This window comes from Scyliorhinus torazame, chromosome 18 (genome assembly GCF_047496885.1).
Source record: "Scyliorhinus torazame isolate Kashiwa2021f chromosome 18, sScyTor2.1, whole genome shotgun sequence".
Lineage (NCBI taxonomy): Eukaryota > Metazoa > Chordata > Chondrichthyes > Carcharhiniformes > Scyliorhinidae > Scyliorhinus > Scyliorhinus torazame.
In genome coordinates, this window is record NC_092724.1 from 27945358 (window position 1) to 27961587 (window position 16230).

Below are 16230 nucleotides of genomic sequence, written 5' to 3' on the forward strand. Positions count from 1 at the left end.
GGGTTATGGGGATTAGGTGGGGTTACTGGGTTATGGGGATAAGTGTGGAGGTGTGGACCTTGGGTACGGTGCTCTTCCCAAGAGCCGGTGCAGACTCAATGGGCCTCCTTCTGCACTGTAAATTCTATGTAAGTGGTTTAGGGGGGGGGACCTGAGGAAATATGTTTTCACCCAGAGGGTGGTGGAAATATGGAACCCACTGCTGAGAGGGTGGTGGAGGCAGGTACTCTTGTAACATTTAAGAAGCATCTGGACGAGCATTTAAAATGCCACGGCATAGTAGGCTATGGACCAAATACTGGTAAATGAGATTAGTATAGATGGGCATTTGATGGTCAGCATTGGCATGGTGGGCTGAAGGGCCTGTATCTGTGCCGTATGACTCAATGACTCGGAATTATATAAAATTGCCCCATTTCAAAGCATTCAGAACAAAACCTTCAGCTAAGTAATGCATGTTTGAAACCTGGTTGCTATACATATTACAGATTAGACTTCAGCAGAAGATTTTAACCTCACTATAAAGATGGTTTCTCTTTTTCTTAAGTAAAGTTTGCTATATTTAAACAGACAACTATTGTATATTCTTTCACATGTCCCACAATCCCAGCATTAAAAAGTCAATAGTAGGCCAGACTTAACCGTGGCCAGTAAATGAGTTATCAACCTCACTCCCTCAAACTGTTGTGTGTGTTATGTTTAGACAGCCACAGTGAGCAGGAAAGAAGCGGCAGCCTAAAGGAAAAACTTTTTAAAAAGCTCATGAACCTGAAGGTAACTTGTATCATTTATTACAAGTTTGCTTGAGAATTCAATTGTTACACATTCTGGTCAGCAAATTTAAACATTTTGAATATGGTTTCCTAATTATTTCCTTGCAGGATGGGAATAGCAACAAAAACATGACCATCATTCACAATATTTATTTTGAGACCTCGGGTGTAAAACGATCACTATCATCGCGAACCTTAGAACCTGCTATAGTGTACATATTTACTTACCGGTAAGGGCTCTTCATCCAAGCTACCATTCTGAACAGATTCTGGAGCCTCTTCGTCACTGTGGTGCTTTTTTTTCTTTGATTTCTTTTCTTCTTTTGTCTTATCTTTCTTATGCTTCTTCTTCTTGTGCTTTGATGATTTCTAAAGTAGTAGTGACACAGCAATCAGGAAATCTTAATTATAGGTTCTATGCTTAGCAATAAGGCTCATGCTTATTGTACGAAAGCGACAACCATAATCCACATGCGAAGTCTGACCTGGAACTATATCACCGTTCTAGACTAAACCTCTGGTCACCGATATTGTCCCCTCTGACTTCAGAATTAATTTTCTGGTCAAACCTCCAGAAAGCACCTTGTGATCTTTTTTGCTTGTGCTTGTTTAATTACCCAACAAACATGGACAACTTATGACCAGCTTACCCTCTAAACTGTTGCTGTGCAGCCACCAGCAATCCAGCATGTGCTGTGTAGAGAACAAACAGGCTATATACAAACACTAGTCCATTTAAGTTGTGCACACACGTGACAATCTTAAAGAGACTAAAGCAGGGCCCGCACAAAGCAAAGGTACATTAGTAGAGGGAACATTGGTTATGTTACAACTGTATTCACTTCCTTCATCTTCAACATAAAGCTAGGGTGCCATTCATGACTGATATGTACAAATTATCTCCAATAATGTATACATGATATTTAACTTTTGTTTTGAAAAAACAAGGTCATAGAAACCCAAGGGGTATGTTGAATTTAATATTGCATGCTCACTAAATTCTAGCTGTGCTATAATACTTTGAGTTAATTAATAATAATTAATAAAGAGTTGATGCCTTCAGCAACAACTGTTTCCAAGCAATGATTTTCAAAAGCAACAAAGCTGTAGAACAGAATGTAATCCCCAGCCATGTGAGAAACCGTAATTCTCACTTAATTAATGCTCAAGGACAGAAAGAGGAACTCAATATTATCAAAATTATCAGGGTGGCTGTAAACCAAGTTTGACAAACTGGAGTATTTAACTTACTGAGCAAGTATTCATACTTGAATGAGCAGCAACAGAATGATGTAAAATTCCATCATGGACATTTTGTGCTCAAGCTTTCCTTTTTACACTGTACTTGTGCGGTTAGCAGTTAGCACTGCTTGCTAACTCAGTCTCAGTAGAATGGGAACTTACTGCATCTTCTTCCTTATCCTTTTCCTTTAATGTCTCTTCAAGTTCAGAAGCCACTGGTTCAGAAGCCACTTCATTCCGAAGTGGTTCTGGCTGCAAGAAAAAAATAAATCAATATTTTCAACTGCTCAAACTCATCCACATTACAACAATTTTCTTTACTTGATTTCAGTTCTCACTGAAAATCAACCAGTACAACTGCAAACCACCCTCTATATCATATTATTAATGCCAGCACAGTACTAACATATTTGTTCACAGATTGTGAGAGATAACAGCAAAGTTACATCTATTGTCCATTTGCGGGTGTCCCCACTATTGCTAGGAGGCTTCTTTCCTTGAGGGACAGAATTAAATCTTTGGGTTGTTGCCACAACCAGGCAGCTGTCATGGTATTTTTCTATTCCTGACACTAGAACAGCTGTTAGCTTTATTGAATTCAATTTTACAACTCTTAACCTTGGAGTTACTAATCCAGTACAACTAATTCACACAATTTAAGGAGCTCAAGGAAATCCCTCTATGATAAACAATTCTGACCCAAATACTTTTAACCTTCTCTTGAATAGCTTTTTGCCATTACCTTAACATTTAAGTCTTTGTTACTTAATGAGAAGTGGAAACATCCCATTATTGACCATAAAATAGTTGCAGAAATTTGAATACCTCTTATCAAGTTGCTCTGAACCTACCAGTTCTAGCGGAAAATAATCCCCAACTTCTGCAGCTTAACTCCTAATTTCTAGCAATACAGTGAACAATTGTTCATTGTTTCATAGCTTTCTATTAATCAAATCCCTTAAACTAGAGAGTATTCTAACTGCAGCTTAAGGTCCAACCATCCTTTACATATTCTAGACACAAAATCATGGCATCCCTTTTAAGATAGCCTTATTGAATGAGGATGGCTGTTTTACTGATCCATTGTGGTTCCTTTATTCCTTCACTTCATTTGAAATCTTACAATTTTAAGTGAATCTCCATGCACGATTCTTATTTCCAAAATGTAATTACTTAATATATTTCTACTTTGAATTGCGTCTGCCACTTAGCTGCCCATTCCGCTAGCCTGTGTTCATCTGCAGCCTTTCACATTGCAATTTTCACTGGCTACATTTAGCATCATTAGTAAATTGAAATTTTGCTCTCGCAAGAGCTTCAAAAATTGCAGAATAAACAAACACCACCATTTTCATTCTGCAAACTTCTTTAAATAAAGAAAATGGTCAACTTTTTAAGAAATTCTTTGTACACTGCAAGGAATCCTTTGCAGACTATTCAGCTTAGAGAGCACAATCTAAAATAAGTAGCTGATTAATTACCGAACGGATCTCCATGAATACAGACCTGTGATTTGCTTTGTACTGGAGTATTAGATAGCCAGAAGTCCAGATCTGATGCCTGAACACGAAAAACAAACAAAATCCCAGCAAAATTAGAAACAACATTTCTGATGATGGAACATGGTGTAAAAATGACAAAGACACAGAGAATATAAAAGACAAATACAGGGAAGGACATTGATGCAAATCCCTGTTTGAATCTTTTGCATCAGGTTCTCATCTTTGCCAGAGTACAGTCAATTGTATCAAATATATAATTGAATTGCTGTGACTGTGGGTGCAAATTATTTTCCCACCTTGACTCTTCTACTTTGCTTAGTTTTACTTAACTATCCAATCACAGCCACAACATTTCCAGTTATGGCTTCAACCATCCTTTTCTTCAATACCTCCACAACAGCCCAAGAATTGATTACTGATCTCCTCTCTCTTCTTATACATGCTGCCCCCTTGGAGTCATAAGCATAAAATCAACTTCCACACGTATGCTGAAGGCACCCAGATTTCCCTTTCCATTATCATTAGGAGGTGCTATTGCACCTCTTGAGAGACTTCTCTTCTGGTCTGAAAATTTCACTTAGCTAAATATTGGTGACTGAAGCTATGGTCTTTGGCTCCCATCATAAACTCCATACCTTAATCACCAATAATATCCCTTCCCCAAGTCACTATTTCAGGCTGAAACAGATTCTGTGCAGCTTTGGCATCCTATTAGAGCAGAGCTGAGTTTTGACTCCATGCCCTCTCCATTAACTGACAGACCACTTCCACTACAGCTATTGGCAAAAAGACGCTGTGGTTTGCCATGCAGGAAAACGGATGGGAGCTCACGCCTAGATTGAAAAGACAGAATTCATAAGGCATTGAAATAAGGCTGGAATATTCAATTAGCTTGCGCTAGCAAAATAATTTTCAGGCAAAAAAGAAACCACACTGTGAAAGGCAGTCCTGGCATTACAAGTTTTCAGGCTGAGAATCATCTTAGACTGGGAGAGCGGAATGTATACTTAAAGGACAGTGTAAAGAATATCCGAGAAGTATGTCGTTGGTTGTGCCAAAAGAAAAAAGGAGAGTGTTCTGTATTGTAGTTTAAAGTATAAGCTGCATGGAAAAATAATATTTAGTCAATTTTGCTGAAAAAAAAAGAGAGATTTGCAGCCATCAGGATGTTAAATTTCAATCGATTACAACAATTTATAGTACAGGGTAAAGGGTTGCTGATTGGTTGCTGGCCAAAGTGGTGCCATGAAGAAAGCAGCGTTAAGCACTCCTTTAGTTTTACCCCACACACTACATTATATTGTGGGCGAGACAAAGAGGAAATAGTAAAGGACAAAAGACAAGCAAGAAAGACTGGGAAGCCCCAACAAAAATGAGACAATTCTTGCCCACACTGTAGAAGGCGGTGCAGGTCTGCAATGGGGCTCCACATTGGAATGCACAACAGATGACTCCAAGCATTTTTTGCCATCTTCAATAATGAAGGAAAACCAACCATTTACTTCTTAAAATTTTAAAAGGAGGCATTTTTTTGGTCAAATATACTGTTATGGTCCCACTTGATGTTATAACTGGATGGGAAGATCCCAGAAAGGAGCCCTGGCTCAAAAAGACAAACTTTTATATTTGTTTATAAATCGTGGAGGAACAGAGTAACAGGACCACAAATTAGTTTTAACAACAAGAAAAATCATTAAACATGGTTTCCAAATGACATGTTAAAAAACTTCTGCTTTACTTTCAACAGCGAATCCTGTCCAACATTTTACACCATCCCCTTAACTGTTTTTACAAAAATTCCAAGATTCAGCCACCAATTTCCATAGTTATTTCAACTCTCATTTCACAGGCTGTTGTAAAATCTCACAAACATGAAAGTTATTATTTAAAAAATAAATTTAAAGTACCCAACTCATTTTTTTCCAATTAAGGGGCACTTTAGCATGGCCAATCCACCTACCCTGCACATCTTTCGGTTATGGGGGCGAAACCCATGCAAACACGGGGAGAATGTGCAAACTCCACATGGACAGTGACCCAGAGCTGTGATCGAACCTGGGACCTCGGCGCCGTGAGGCAACAGGGCTAACCCACTGCACCACCGTGCTGCCCCTGAAAATTATTTTATATATCTCTTTCTGATGTCCCACCCTTTTTCTTAGCTCTGTCTGTCTTTACTGAACAGTTCAGTTCGAGTACCTTTAACCTCAAACATCTTAGAAACTTCTCTTCATTCCTTTAAGTTTCCTTCACTAGCTGCTCTTCAGATTTCTGGATCTCTTTTCTTAACCATTACTCCATTGTATGGTTTTTCTTCCGGCAAAGTTGAAAGAGATGATCCCTCTCTAGCCTTCTAAACAAACTGTTTCAAAGAACAAAGAAAGTACAGCACAGGAACAGACCTTTTGGCCCTCCAAGCCTGCGCCAACAATGCTGCCCATCTAACCTAGTTGCCACCTCTCTCATTACTCATTTCCAACAGCAACCAAATTTCCAATACTTAAAGCTTCTCTACCGTGCAAGGTCCCAGTTGCTAAGCAATGGCTACATACCTCTACTGGCCTATTCTTCAGTGTAGCCTCTCTAAGCACAATAGAAACACAGTTGGAATTGAAACCAACCCCTACACATACATACACCGTTGTCCAGAATGAATCAATCTATACGTCTGACCCTTTGAGGCACAGAAACATAAAACCACTTAAAACTGTAACTTATTTCTAATGTTTACCAATACAAATATAAATCCCTTAAAAGTACCTTTGTTTTCCTAGCAATACAGTGCAGTACTGACCTCCCCTGTGGGCTTTTCACTTTCTTCTTTGGACGTGGGTGTAATAATTTCTTCTTCTGGTGCAGCATGTTCATTCTCTGCATTTTCAGAAAACTTATGCTTTTTACTAACTTTCTCTTTACTTTTCTGTACCAAGAGAACAGATAGCACAGAAACATAAAGCAATCACATTTATGAAGAAAACTGAATTCTCCCCAGCCAGTAGGCAAGGTGTGGCAACATGATTCCAACTTACTAACAAGTGCGCTCTTGCAGTGAACAGTTTGGCCTATCTTGCCCGCTGCATGAATTGAAAAGTTACAACATTACAGAATCGTAATCAAGTGAGACACTCTCAACAGGAATTGGTGACTTTCAAATGGCAAATATATTCTATTCATTTATATAAACTAATCTAAAACTAATTTGCACTTCACCAGGGCATAACAAGGATTGTTATTGATCTTGAATCAGAATCTACAGTGCAGAAGGAAGCCATTCAGCCCATTTAGTCTGCACTGGCCCTTGGAAAGAGCAACCAACTTAAGCCCATGCCCACCCATTCCCCATAACTAAGTAACCCCATCTAACCTTTTGGAGACTAAGGGGCAATTTAGCATGACCAATCCATCTAACCTGCACATCTTCAAACTGTGGGAGGAAACCAAAGGATCTGGAAGAAACCAACGCAGACACGGGGAGAGAGTGCAAACTCCACACAGACAGTCACCAGAGGTGGGAATTGAACCCAAGCTCCCGGTTTGGTTTCCTCCCAAAGTCCAATGATGTGCAGGTTAGGTGGATTGGCCATGCTAAATTGCCCCATAGTGTCAAAAAGGTTAGGTGGGATTACTTGATTATGGGGATATTGGGCAAATGATAGCAGTTCAAAAAATTAAATGTGCTTCCAATAATTTCTTGTGGTATGTGAACATGGCTGACAAAGCCGGCAATTGTTGTCTGTCCCTAATTACCCTTGAAGGTGGTGATGAGCTATTTTCTTGAGCTGCTGCAGTCCATCCGGTGTTGGTACACCCACAGTGCTTTAAGGGTGTGAGTTCAAGGTGTTTCACCTAACAACATTGCAGGAACAGTGATTATAGTTTCAGGTCAGGATGGCATGTGAGTTGGAGGAGAACTTGCAGGTGGTGGTGTCCTGATGAGTCTGCTGCCCTGCACTTCAAGGTGGCCAAGCTTGTGGGCTTGGAAGGTTCTGTCAGAGGCGGTTTTGGCAAGTTGTTGCAGTGCATCTTGTACGTGGTACACACTGCTGTCACTGTGCATCGATGTTGGAGGGAGTGAATTTTTAAAATGGTGGATGCCGTGCCAATCAAAGAGATTGCTTTGACCTGTTAAGTTTTGAGTGTCTTTGGAGCTGCATTGAATCAGATATGTGGAGAATATTTAATCACATTTCTGACTTGTGCCTTGGAGATGGTGGACAGACTTCAGGGAGTCAGGGGATGGGAGCTACCAGCTGCAGAGTTCCCAGCCACTGACCTGCTCTCATCGCCAGTTTATATATGGTTGGTCCAGTTAAATTTCTGATCAATGGTAAGCCGCAGGGGTATTGATTCTGGGAGATTCAGCAGTGGCAATATTGCTGATGACAGAGGGAGATGGTTTAGATTCTCTCAGAGCACAAAGTAACATTTCCCTTGATACAACAGTCGCCAAAGCAACATGAGGAAAGAGATGCACCAAGTTTTCATGGAAGTGAAAGAGCAAACACGAAGAACAACACATTCCTACAACAGAAGGTATTGAAAGGAGTAGGAATTAGACCAATGTTAAAAACTAAGAGTAGTATATGAAGGTTCTAAAAATCGCAACATTCATCATCAACAATAATCAATTCTCCAACATGGTTGAACGGAAAAGGAAAATTGAGGATTTTAAGAGCATATCATTGCATCGCATGCTTTATTAAGTTTAGTTGATTACTGCAGCACAAACAACTAGGAATACCCACTGAAACCATTAAAATTCACATGTTCAGGATCTATACTTTATGAGATAACTGAAATGATACATACATCCTGTCTTCAGTAACAAATGTTATTCATAGAATCATAGAAACTCTGCAGTGCAGAAAGCCATTCGGCCCATCGAGTCTGCACCGACCTTCTGAAAGAGCATCCTACCGTGGCCCACTTCCCCACCCTATTCCCGTAAACCCCACCCAGCCAGCACATCTTTATACACCAAGAGGCAATTTAGCACAGCTAATCCACTTAACCTGCACATCTTTGGACTGTGGGAGGAAACCAGAGCACCCGGAGGAAATCCATGCAGACACGAAGTGAACACACAAACTCCACACATCTTTGGATTGTGGAAGGAAACCCACGCAGACACGACGAGAACGTGAAAACCCCACACCCTCAACAAAGCTGGAATTGAACCTGGGTCCCTGGTGTGGTGGGGCACCAGTGCTAACCACTGTGCCACCATGCTCCTTTTGTTAATAATAGTGTAATAATTTTCACTATTTTATGCCAGATCATAGTTTAAAAAGGTAGGCTGTAATTTTGTTTACTGCTTCACATTATTAATTCACCAAATAAAACATTCAGGTCATTAACAGGCTAGGTGTTGAGTAAAACTTTTCCCTACTACTCTCCTCGAACCATATACCTGAACTTGAACTTCAAAACAACATCTCACCACACCAAGGTAATTTGGATATTAACTATTTCAGCTATTAAGAATCAAATGGACAGCTCATCAATTACGTTCAGTTAAGTTTGGGTTGGAATTTTGCATGCAATCAGGTCGAGTTTAAGGTATCTGCCACATTTACACCAAGTAGTCCAGATTGGATTTGAAATGGATCCTCAAAATTTAGAGACTATTTGGCAAGTAGACTTTGCCATTCGATCCCATCCAATGATTATACGTTATTTATCCATCATTTAGACATTACTGCAGCAAAACAGTCTGCTTTGCTCTAAATTAAGCTACTGTAAACAACATCAGGGGGCAACACAATTCAAAATAGTTTATTTACCCTTTTCTCTTTATCCTTCTTTTTGTCTTTTTCTTTCTTTGCCTTCTTAGAAGGTTTTTTGCTTTTCTCCTCTACTGGGGAAGTTTCGATTTCTGGTGATTTCTTTTCACTTACTCGGTGTGTCCTCACAGGCAGTTTTTCATTGTCTGCCAAAGGCCTTTAAAATAGCATAGAAATAAAACTGTACCATTAAGTGGCCATTAAATTTAATAAAATGATATGGATGTGTAAGTTTTGGATTCCAATCACTGCTCCATAATTTTAGTTTCACCAAGCCATCACATTAAAAAAAAAACACTTCTACAATTCATTCACAGAACAACCCAGGCGGATCGAGGTAGGAAAAACTAGGAAAATCCGAGGTAAAACTCAAGACAGTTTGATACACAGTTTTCAGCATATTCACATTTGGAAGAAATTTTGAACCTGCTGAAAACATGTTACTGATCAAGTCTAACCAAAGTATGGAATTAAATATTTTCCTCGCCAACAGATTTCTAATTCTCTATTTTTAAGACCAATCCAAAATAATGAAATCAGGCAATTTTAAGATAGATTTGCTCAATTTGATAAATTCTAAAATGGAAAACTGGTGCAGTTATGAGAAAGCCTTAGAATATAATGGGAAGGGATAACGCATTTAAAATTACTGATAGCTATTGTAATGAATGGCCAATTTTTGCGAGAAACTTCAGAACATGAAAAGGCTGGTTCAGATCAGAAAGCAACAGGCAACTAACTAGTTAATGCACACAACCAAACACAAACTGTGCAAAGCATTTACAAATTTCGGGGATCGGAATGTTTCTTTAAAAAAAAAAAATTTAGAGAACCCAATTATTTTTTTTTTTTTACAATTTAAGGGGCAATTTAGCGTGGCCAATCCACCTAACCTGCACATCTTTGGGTTGTGGGGGTGAAACCCACGCAGACATGGGGAGAATGTGCAAACTCCACACGGACAGTGACACAGGGCCGGGATTCGAACCTGGGATCCTCAGCGCCGCAGTCTCAGTGCTATCCACTGCGCCATATGCCACCCTTGAAGGTCGGAATGTTAAGGAAAGTTTAACAAACAGAAAATCTGCAAGCATTGGTTTGGCTCTTAAACAAATCTGTATTTGGGAAACACACTCTGAATATTATACCAATTTCGCAAAGAACAGAATTGCAAGAGTAACCTTTATCAAGTATCCCAACAACAGTTATAAGGCAAGTAATTACTTTGGGCTGATGGGTGATTATAAACAAAAACAATACATTGCCTAGTTTGTGATACTGGGAGACTCATTAAAGGCAGAATTTCAAACTTTCCACAGTTTTCAAATGTAATTCACTGATGCAATTTTTCCAGAACACCAGTGACTGCATGACATATGACAGAGTTTAACCCTTTGACGACTGAAATTACGAATTTGAATACACAATGCTAAATTGCATGAAATATACCTGCCATTAGATAGCTTTAACATCAGGCCAGGTTGAGAAAAAAAATGTGGATCATTGGGTAGGTATCAAAAGGTTAGACCCTTAAAAACACACACAAACCCATCTCCAAGTCAAAGTTATAAAAGGCCACAAATAAATTTTAAAAACAAAGCGTTACACTTTACATACCTTCCTTTTTTCATGGGATTTAGACTTTTGTTGGGACACAAAGGTGATGGTTGTGCGAGCAGTAGAAAGAAAGACAGAAAAGAAAGGAGGACAGAAAAAAATGGAGCGGCATATTAAGTGCGGAAAGAGAGAAAAAGAGAGTGTCACAGAACTAATTAAACAGCTAGAGGTTAGTGATATTCATTCTGGAGCAATTAATAAAATTCACTAAGCACTGAAATCCAGAGTTGTGTTGGTACAACAATTTTTGCTACTACTGTAGTTACAATTAGAATCAATAGCTTTCATGGAGGTGACTGTCCAGAGCTGTAATATTACCACAACTGTGATTTTATATTAAGATGGGGGCTGTCAGGCAAACTGGAAGTTTGGTGTGCGCCAAATCCTGTATGTGCATACATGTTAACCGTACTCCTGTTCAAAAGTACAGTAATTCATTCAATATTACATATAGTTAAAAATGCACCCACATATCTTGATAATAAGTGTGTTTTGTTGGCTAAATTATATGTTGTCAGCATATGCAACATTGTAATTGACAAAATTTAAAGTTGATAAGCGGTTTTAACTGAAGACTCAAAAAAGCCTTCAATATAGATAAGCCACTTCATACTATGTGTGCTTTGCAATTTCCCATACGACAAACATTTGATCATGATTGGGCTACCGAGCGAGATGCAGCGCAAGGGTTTAATAGATGGGGCAGGGCAAGAGAAGGAAGACAAAACAAAAATCGAGATTCAGTTCATGTGGCTCAGTTAATGAAAGCCAGACAGCTCCAGGACGCAAACATAACCAGTTAGAATTCTATCGGCAGTGATAAAATGGCAAGGAAAGGAAGAGAAAGAGAGAACTAGATCTAAAGAGGGGCAGAAGACATTCAAAGAAAAGAGGAATAGATCTAAAATTATACCTTTTCCTAAAGCATCCAAAACTGCGAGTAAACATTGTTAACACAAAAATGTTTATTCTAGCAACCTAATCAACAGTGAACACCAGAATGTTTCTTGCATAATGCATTAAAGAAAGACTGCAATTATCCGGAACCTGACATGACTACAGGACATCTTAAAGCGCTTTAGAACCAATTAAGTGCTTTTGAGTGCAGCAAAGTATGAAATGTGGCTGCCGATTTGCTCACAGCAAACTCCACAAACAGCAATATGATAATGACCTGATAATCTGTGTGTTTGCTGAATGATAAATGTTGGCCAGGACACCAGGGATAACTTCTCTGCTATTCTTCAAATGAATGCAAAGAGACCTTTTACATCCAGCCAAGGAGTAAATGTGGCCACGATTTAACGTCTCATCTGAAAGGTGGCCCCAGCACTGTATCACTAAAGTAAGGCAATGGACTGTCAAACTTGATATTTGCGCTCAGGTGCTGGAGTGAGACTTGAAGCCAAGCTCTTCAACTTACAAGTGTGAGGAAAACAAAGGTAGTTTAAGGGATTTATATTGGTAAACATTAGAAATAAGTAATAGTTTTAAGTGGGTTTAATTTACTGTCTGCAAAGGTAAACCTTGTAGTTAGATTTATGCTGGACAAATGTGTTTATGTGCGGGGTTGGTTTCAGTTCCAACTGCGATTCTATTGTGCTTAGGAAGGGCTACAGCTTGGAGTAAATAAATCATCAGTGGCTGTTTAGCAACTGGGGCGTTGTAAGGTAGAGAAGCTTTTAAGTTGTAGTTTGGCTAATTTGACTGCTGTTGAGATTATTGAAGCTTAAAATGTACTTTGTCATCAGTGTTAATCCTAAACCCTGTGTGCAATTGTTAAAATGAGAGGGAGTAAAAGAGTATTATATAATAAACCAACTTTTCATGGTTAATAAATGTTTATTTTCTTGTTGTTAAAACTAATTAGTGGTCCTGTAATTCTGTTCCTCCACATTTCATTAATGTAAATTAGTCTTTTGAGCCAGGAATCCATTCTGGGATCTTCCCGTCCATTTCTATCAACTGGGATAGTAACAGAGGCCAGAGTGCTGACCAACTGAGCCACAGCTGATACTGCATTCAAAGTCACCTGAACATTTATCAGAACCAGTATGAATTTGTTTTTAGCATCTTTTGTAAATGTCAGCTGCAAACAGAAATAATAAAAAAAGTAGCTTCTCAACTTTATGACAAAAGCAACGTATACTTACTTATCCAAATCAATATCCAGCGCTTTGTATGGATCATTTGGATCTTTATCATCATCATCACTAGGCAAGGCATTCTAAACAAACCGCAAAGACAATTAATAGTGTTAAGTTGCAAAGTTATACTTAAACAAAAAAATGTCAGCATTAAGCGAGTTATCTTTTACTAGAGAAGTATTATAGTCGATGCATTACCATACAACTGTTCAAAAAGTACAAATCACATATTTCACGAATTCCCTCCCTCTCCTATTCAGTTTTTTCAATATGAGATCAGTGTACCAGTTCAGGTTTAACAAAATATTATGTTAAAACAATTACACAAATCAATTTACAGGTGCGATATAAAAGTAGTCATTAGAGAGAGAAATGAACGGAGGTGGAGTTCAAGGGTGAAATTCAGAAAAGGTCCTGTTGATGAAAATGGTACCAGAGAGTGTATTACCAATTAAAACAAATAGAGGCACAACCTTGGAATGTTATGTTCTTTAATCTGGCAACCACTGTGAAAAAAATCCATTCTAATGAAACCTAGAGAGGGATCTGCAAGAATTAAGGCAATAATCTCAACCTAAAGATTTACAATTTAAGTAAGTTATAGGGATATTTTTTTGAGTAGTCATAGTAAGAAAAAAAGCATGGTTAGCACTGCTGCTTCACGGTGCCGAGGACCCATGTTCGAACCCGTCTCTGGGTCACTGTCCGTGTGGAGTTTGCATTTTACCCGTGTCTGTGCATCTCATCCCCACAACCCAAAAAGATGTGAAGGCTAGGTGAATTGGCCACGTTAAATTGCCCTTAGTTGGGAAAAAAGAATTGGATACTCTAAATTTATTTTAAAAAATATATATATACTTTCTGACTTTGACAAAGCATTTGTCGGTTTCAATGTGGATCTGCTGTATTTATCGAGTACTTCTATGGCATTCTAGTCCATACAGTTCGCACTGTTAAAATACTTGGAACTAAGACTAACCAAAAATATGACTTTTTTGTTATTTAAAAAGCCAATTTGGAAATTGTAAAAGCTAAATTTCACATTGAGAATATGAGCATAACAGCACAAATACAGGGAGACCAGAAATCATAGGTAGATCCTGAGGAAACCAAGGTGCATGCACATGACGAAGATATAAGAGAACAAACAGAGAATGTGCAAGAGCAAATGCACACAGGACAAGAATGCACGTGTGATGGTGCTCCAGATAACATAATAAATTAAGAGATACAGCAAGGCAGCAAAAAAAACAAAAGCGATGGGTGATCCAGATCAAAAGAGTGAGATCAAGAGCGTGTGAGAGGGAGAAAAAAAGACTAAGAAAAGTTCCTGCCCTTTGTAAATAATTTTCTGGAAAATTTGCAAAGTACTGTTAGGAAAACAAAGTAAGTTGTTATAGGATTCATATTAAAATTGTCAAATAAGGGGTGCGATTTAACTGAAATAAAACAGAGTCCCATGTCGAGCGCATTTAGCCGGTCGCTTCCAGGTGATTGCAGTGCAGAGAATGATCCCACTAGCGAACGGGATTCTGTTTCATTTCAGGGCCTCGACGAGGAAGACCCCGTCAAGGCCACACTCAGTCCCATTACTTGCACTAACGAGCTCCTTTCGTCAGTGCTGGAGGAAATGGTGCCCTGATCTCCAGGCGCCCCCCACCACCTTGGCCTCCGGATCCCTCCAACTCAACTCACCTATAAGGGGATCATCGAGTCCCCCGCACCCCACCTCATAAGGGCAGTGCACTCCTTGCCCGAGCAAAATGCCATCCAGGCACCTTGGCTCTGCCAACTTGGCACCACCTCTGCCAGTGCAGCACCTGGATGGCAGATGCAGCATGCCAGGTTGCATCTGAAGTGCCAGGGTACCACCCTGCCCAGAACCAGACCATCCAGGCCCCCCCCACCCCCAACCGATGGCCTGGGAGACCACCCTCACTACGTGCTGGTACGCCTAGTCCACATTTGTCGAGACCAGTGCTAACCGGCGTTCACTTGGTCTCCAAGGCGCAGGGGTTAGATGCCGCGCCTGGAGTAACTCCGGCAAGTGCATATTGAAATATGCTTTACAGCACACTTCAATTTACAAATTTAGGACCTGTATCCATTGTGGGCAGGATCCAGATGGCGACATCTCGCGAGATCCCGTTAGATCTTGTGAAGCGTAACGAGTGATTAAATCCTGTGAGATTTACCAGCCGCGTCATGTCCGAGTTACAGAGTCATAGAGGTTTACATTATGAAAACATTGGCTCAACTTGTCCATGCCACTCAGTTTTTAACCCGCCTCTACTACTGCCTCTGGCAGCTAGGCCCAGACACTCACCACCGTGTGAAAAAAGTTGGGCTATTAGTTGATGCCCAAGGTATAGAGTGTATAATTTAATGTTTGTGGGCAGCACGGTGGTGCAGTGGTTAGCACTGCTGCCTCACGGCGCCGAGGTCCCAGATTCGATACCGGCTCTGGGTCATTGTCCGTGTGGAGTTTGCACATTCTCCCCGTGTTTGCGTGGGTTTCACCACCACAACCAAAAAGATGTGCAGGGTAGGTTAATTGGCCACGTTAAATTGCCCCTTAATTGGAAAAAAAGTATTGGGTACTCTAAATCAGGCATTGTCAAACTCGGGGGCACGACCCGCGGGTGGGTCGCGGGCAGGTGTCGGGAGGGTCGCGGAGCCGTCCGTCGTGGCGCTCCCAATTGCGCAACAGCCGCAGCAGCCGGCTGTTAATAACGGCAGCTGCAAGCGGCCTGCAAAATGGCCACGATCATGTCAAACAAAGTGCGGCCACTTTTTTTTTTTAAACGGTCGCAGCTGTTTGTTTTACAGATTCGGGAGGGTTTTATTCATTTATTTTATTCATTTAATTTTTATTTTTCTCATTTATTTTATTTTTCTTTACAAGTTCGGGGGGGGATTTATTTGATAAAATTTTACAGGAAAAAAAAATGCAGAACTTTGGACAGATGGAGACCCAATACTTTTCAACACCGGAAGGCTTAACCTTCATCCAACAGGTTCCATTGGAGGAGCATGTACGAGGGCCAAAGGGACCCAAAACCATTTCCTCCGTTTTTGTCAGCAGCAAACAAGGTAAGAGAAAATAGTGGGTCACGCAGGTCGGCTGGCTTGGGTCGCGAAGGTCGGCCGGCGTGGGTCACGAAGA

The 16230-nt window shown here is 40.0% G+C and overlaps 1 protein-coding gene across 5 annotated transcripts in view; it reads right to left on the reverse strand.

Moving 5' to 3' along the window:
* ap3d1 (adaptor related protein complex 3 subunit delta 1) overlaps positions 1-16230 on the reverse strand; it is a 91342-nt gene that overhangs the window by 18010 nt on the left and 57102 nt on the right. For 3 of the 5 annotated variants that reach the window (XM_072482450.1, XM_072482452.1, XM_072482454.1), the window contains 7 exons: positions 13071-13144; positions 10918-10941; positions 9301-9457; positions 6312-6437; positions 3522-3575; positions 2178-2267; positions 1002-1142 (listed from right to left, as the gene is read on the reverse strand). In XM_072482450.1, coding sequence (XP_072338551.1) covers positions 1002-1142; positions 2178-2267; positions 3522-3575; positions 6312-6437; positions 9301-9457; positions 10918-10941; positions 13071-13144 — 666 coding nt within the window. The remainder of the gene's footprint in view (positions 1-1001; positions 1143-2177; positions 2268-3521; positions 3576-6311; positions 6438-9300; positions 9458-10917; positions 10942-13070; positions 13145-16230) is intronic. The other 2 variants (XM_072482451.1, XM_072482453.1) reach the window with 1 other exon arrangement.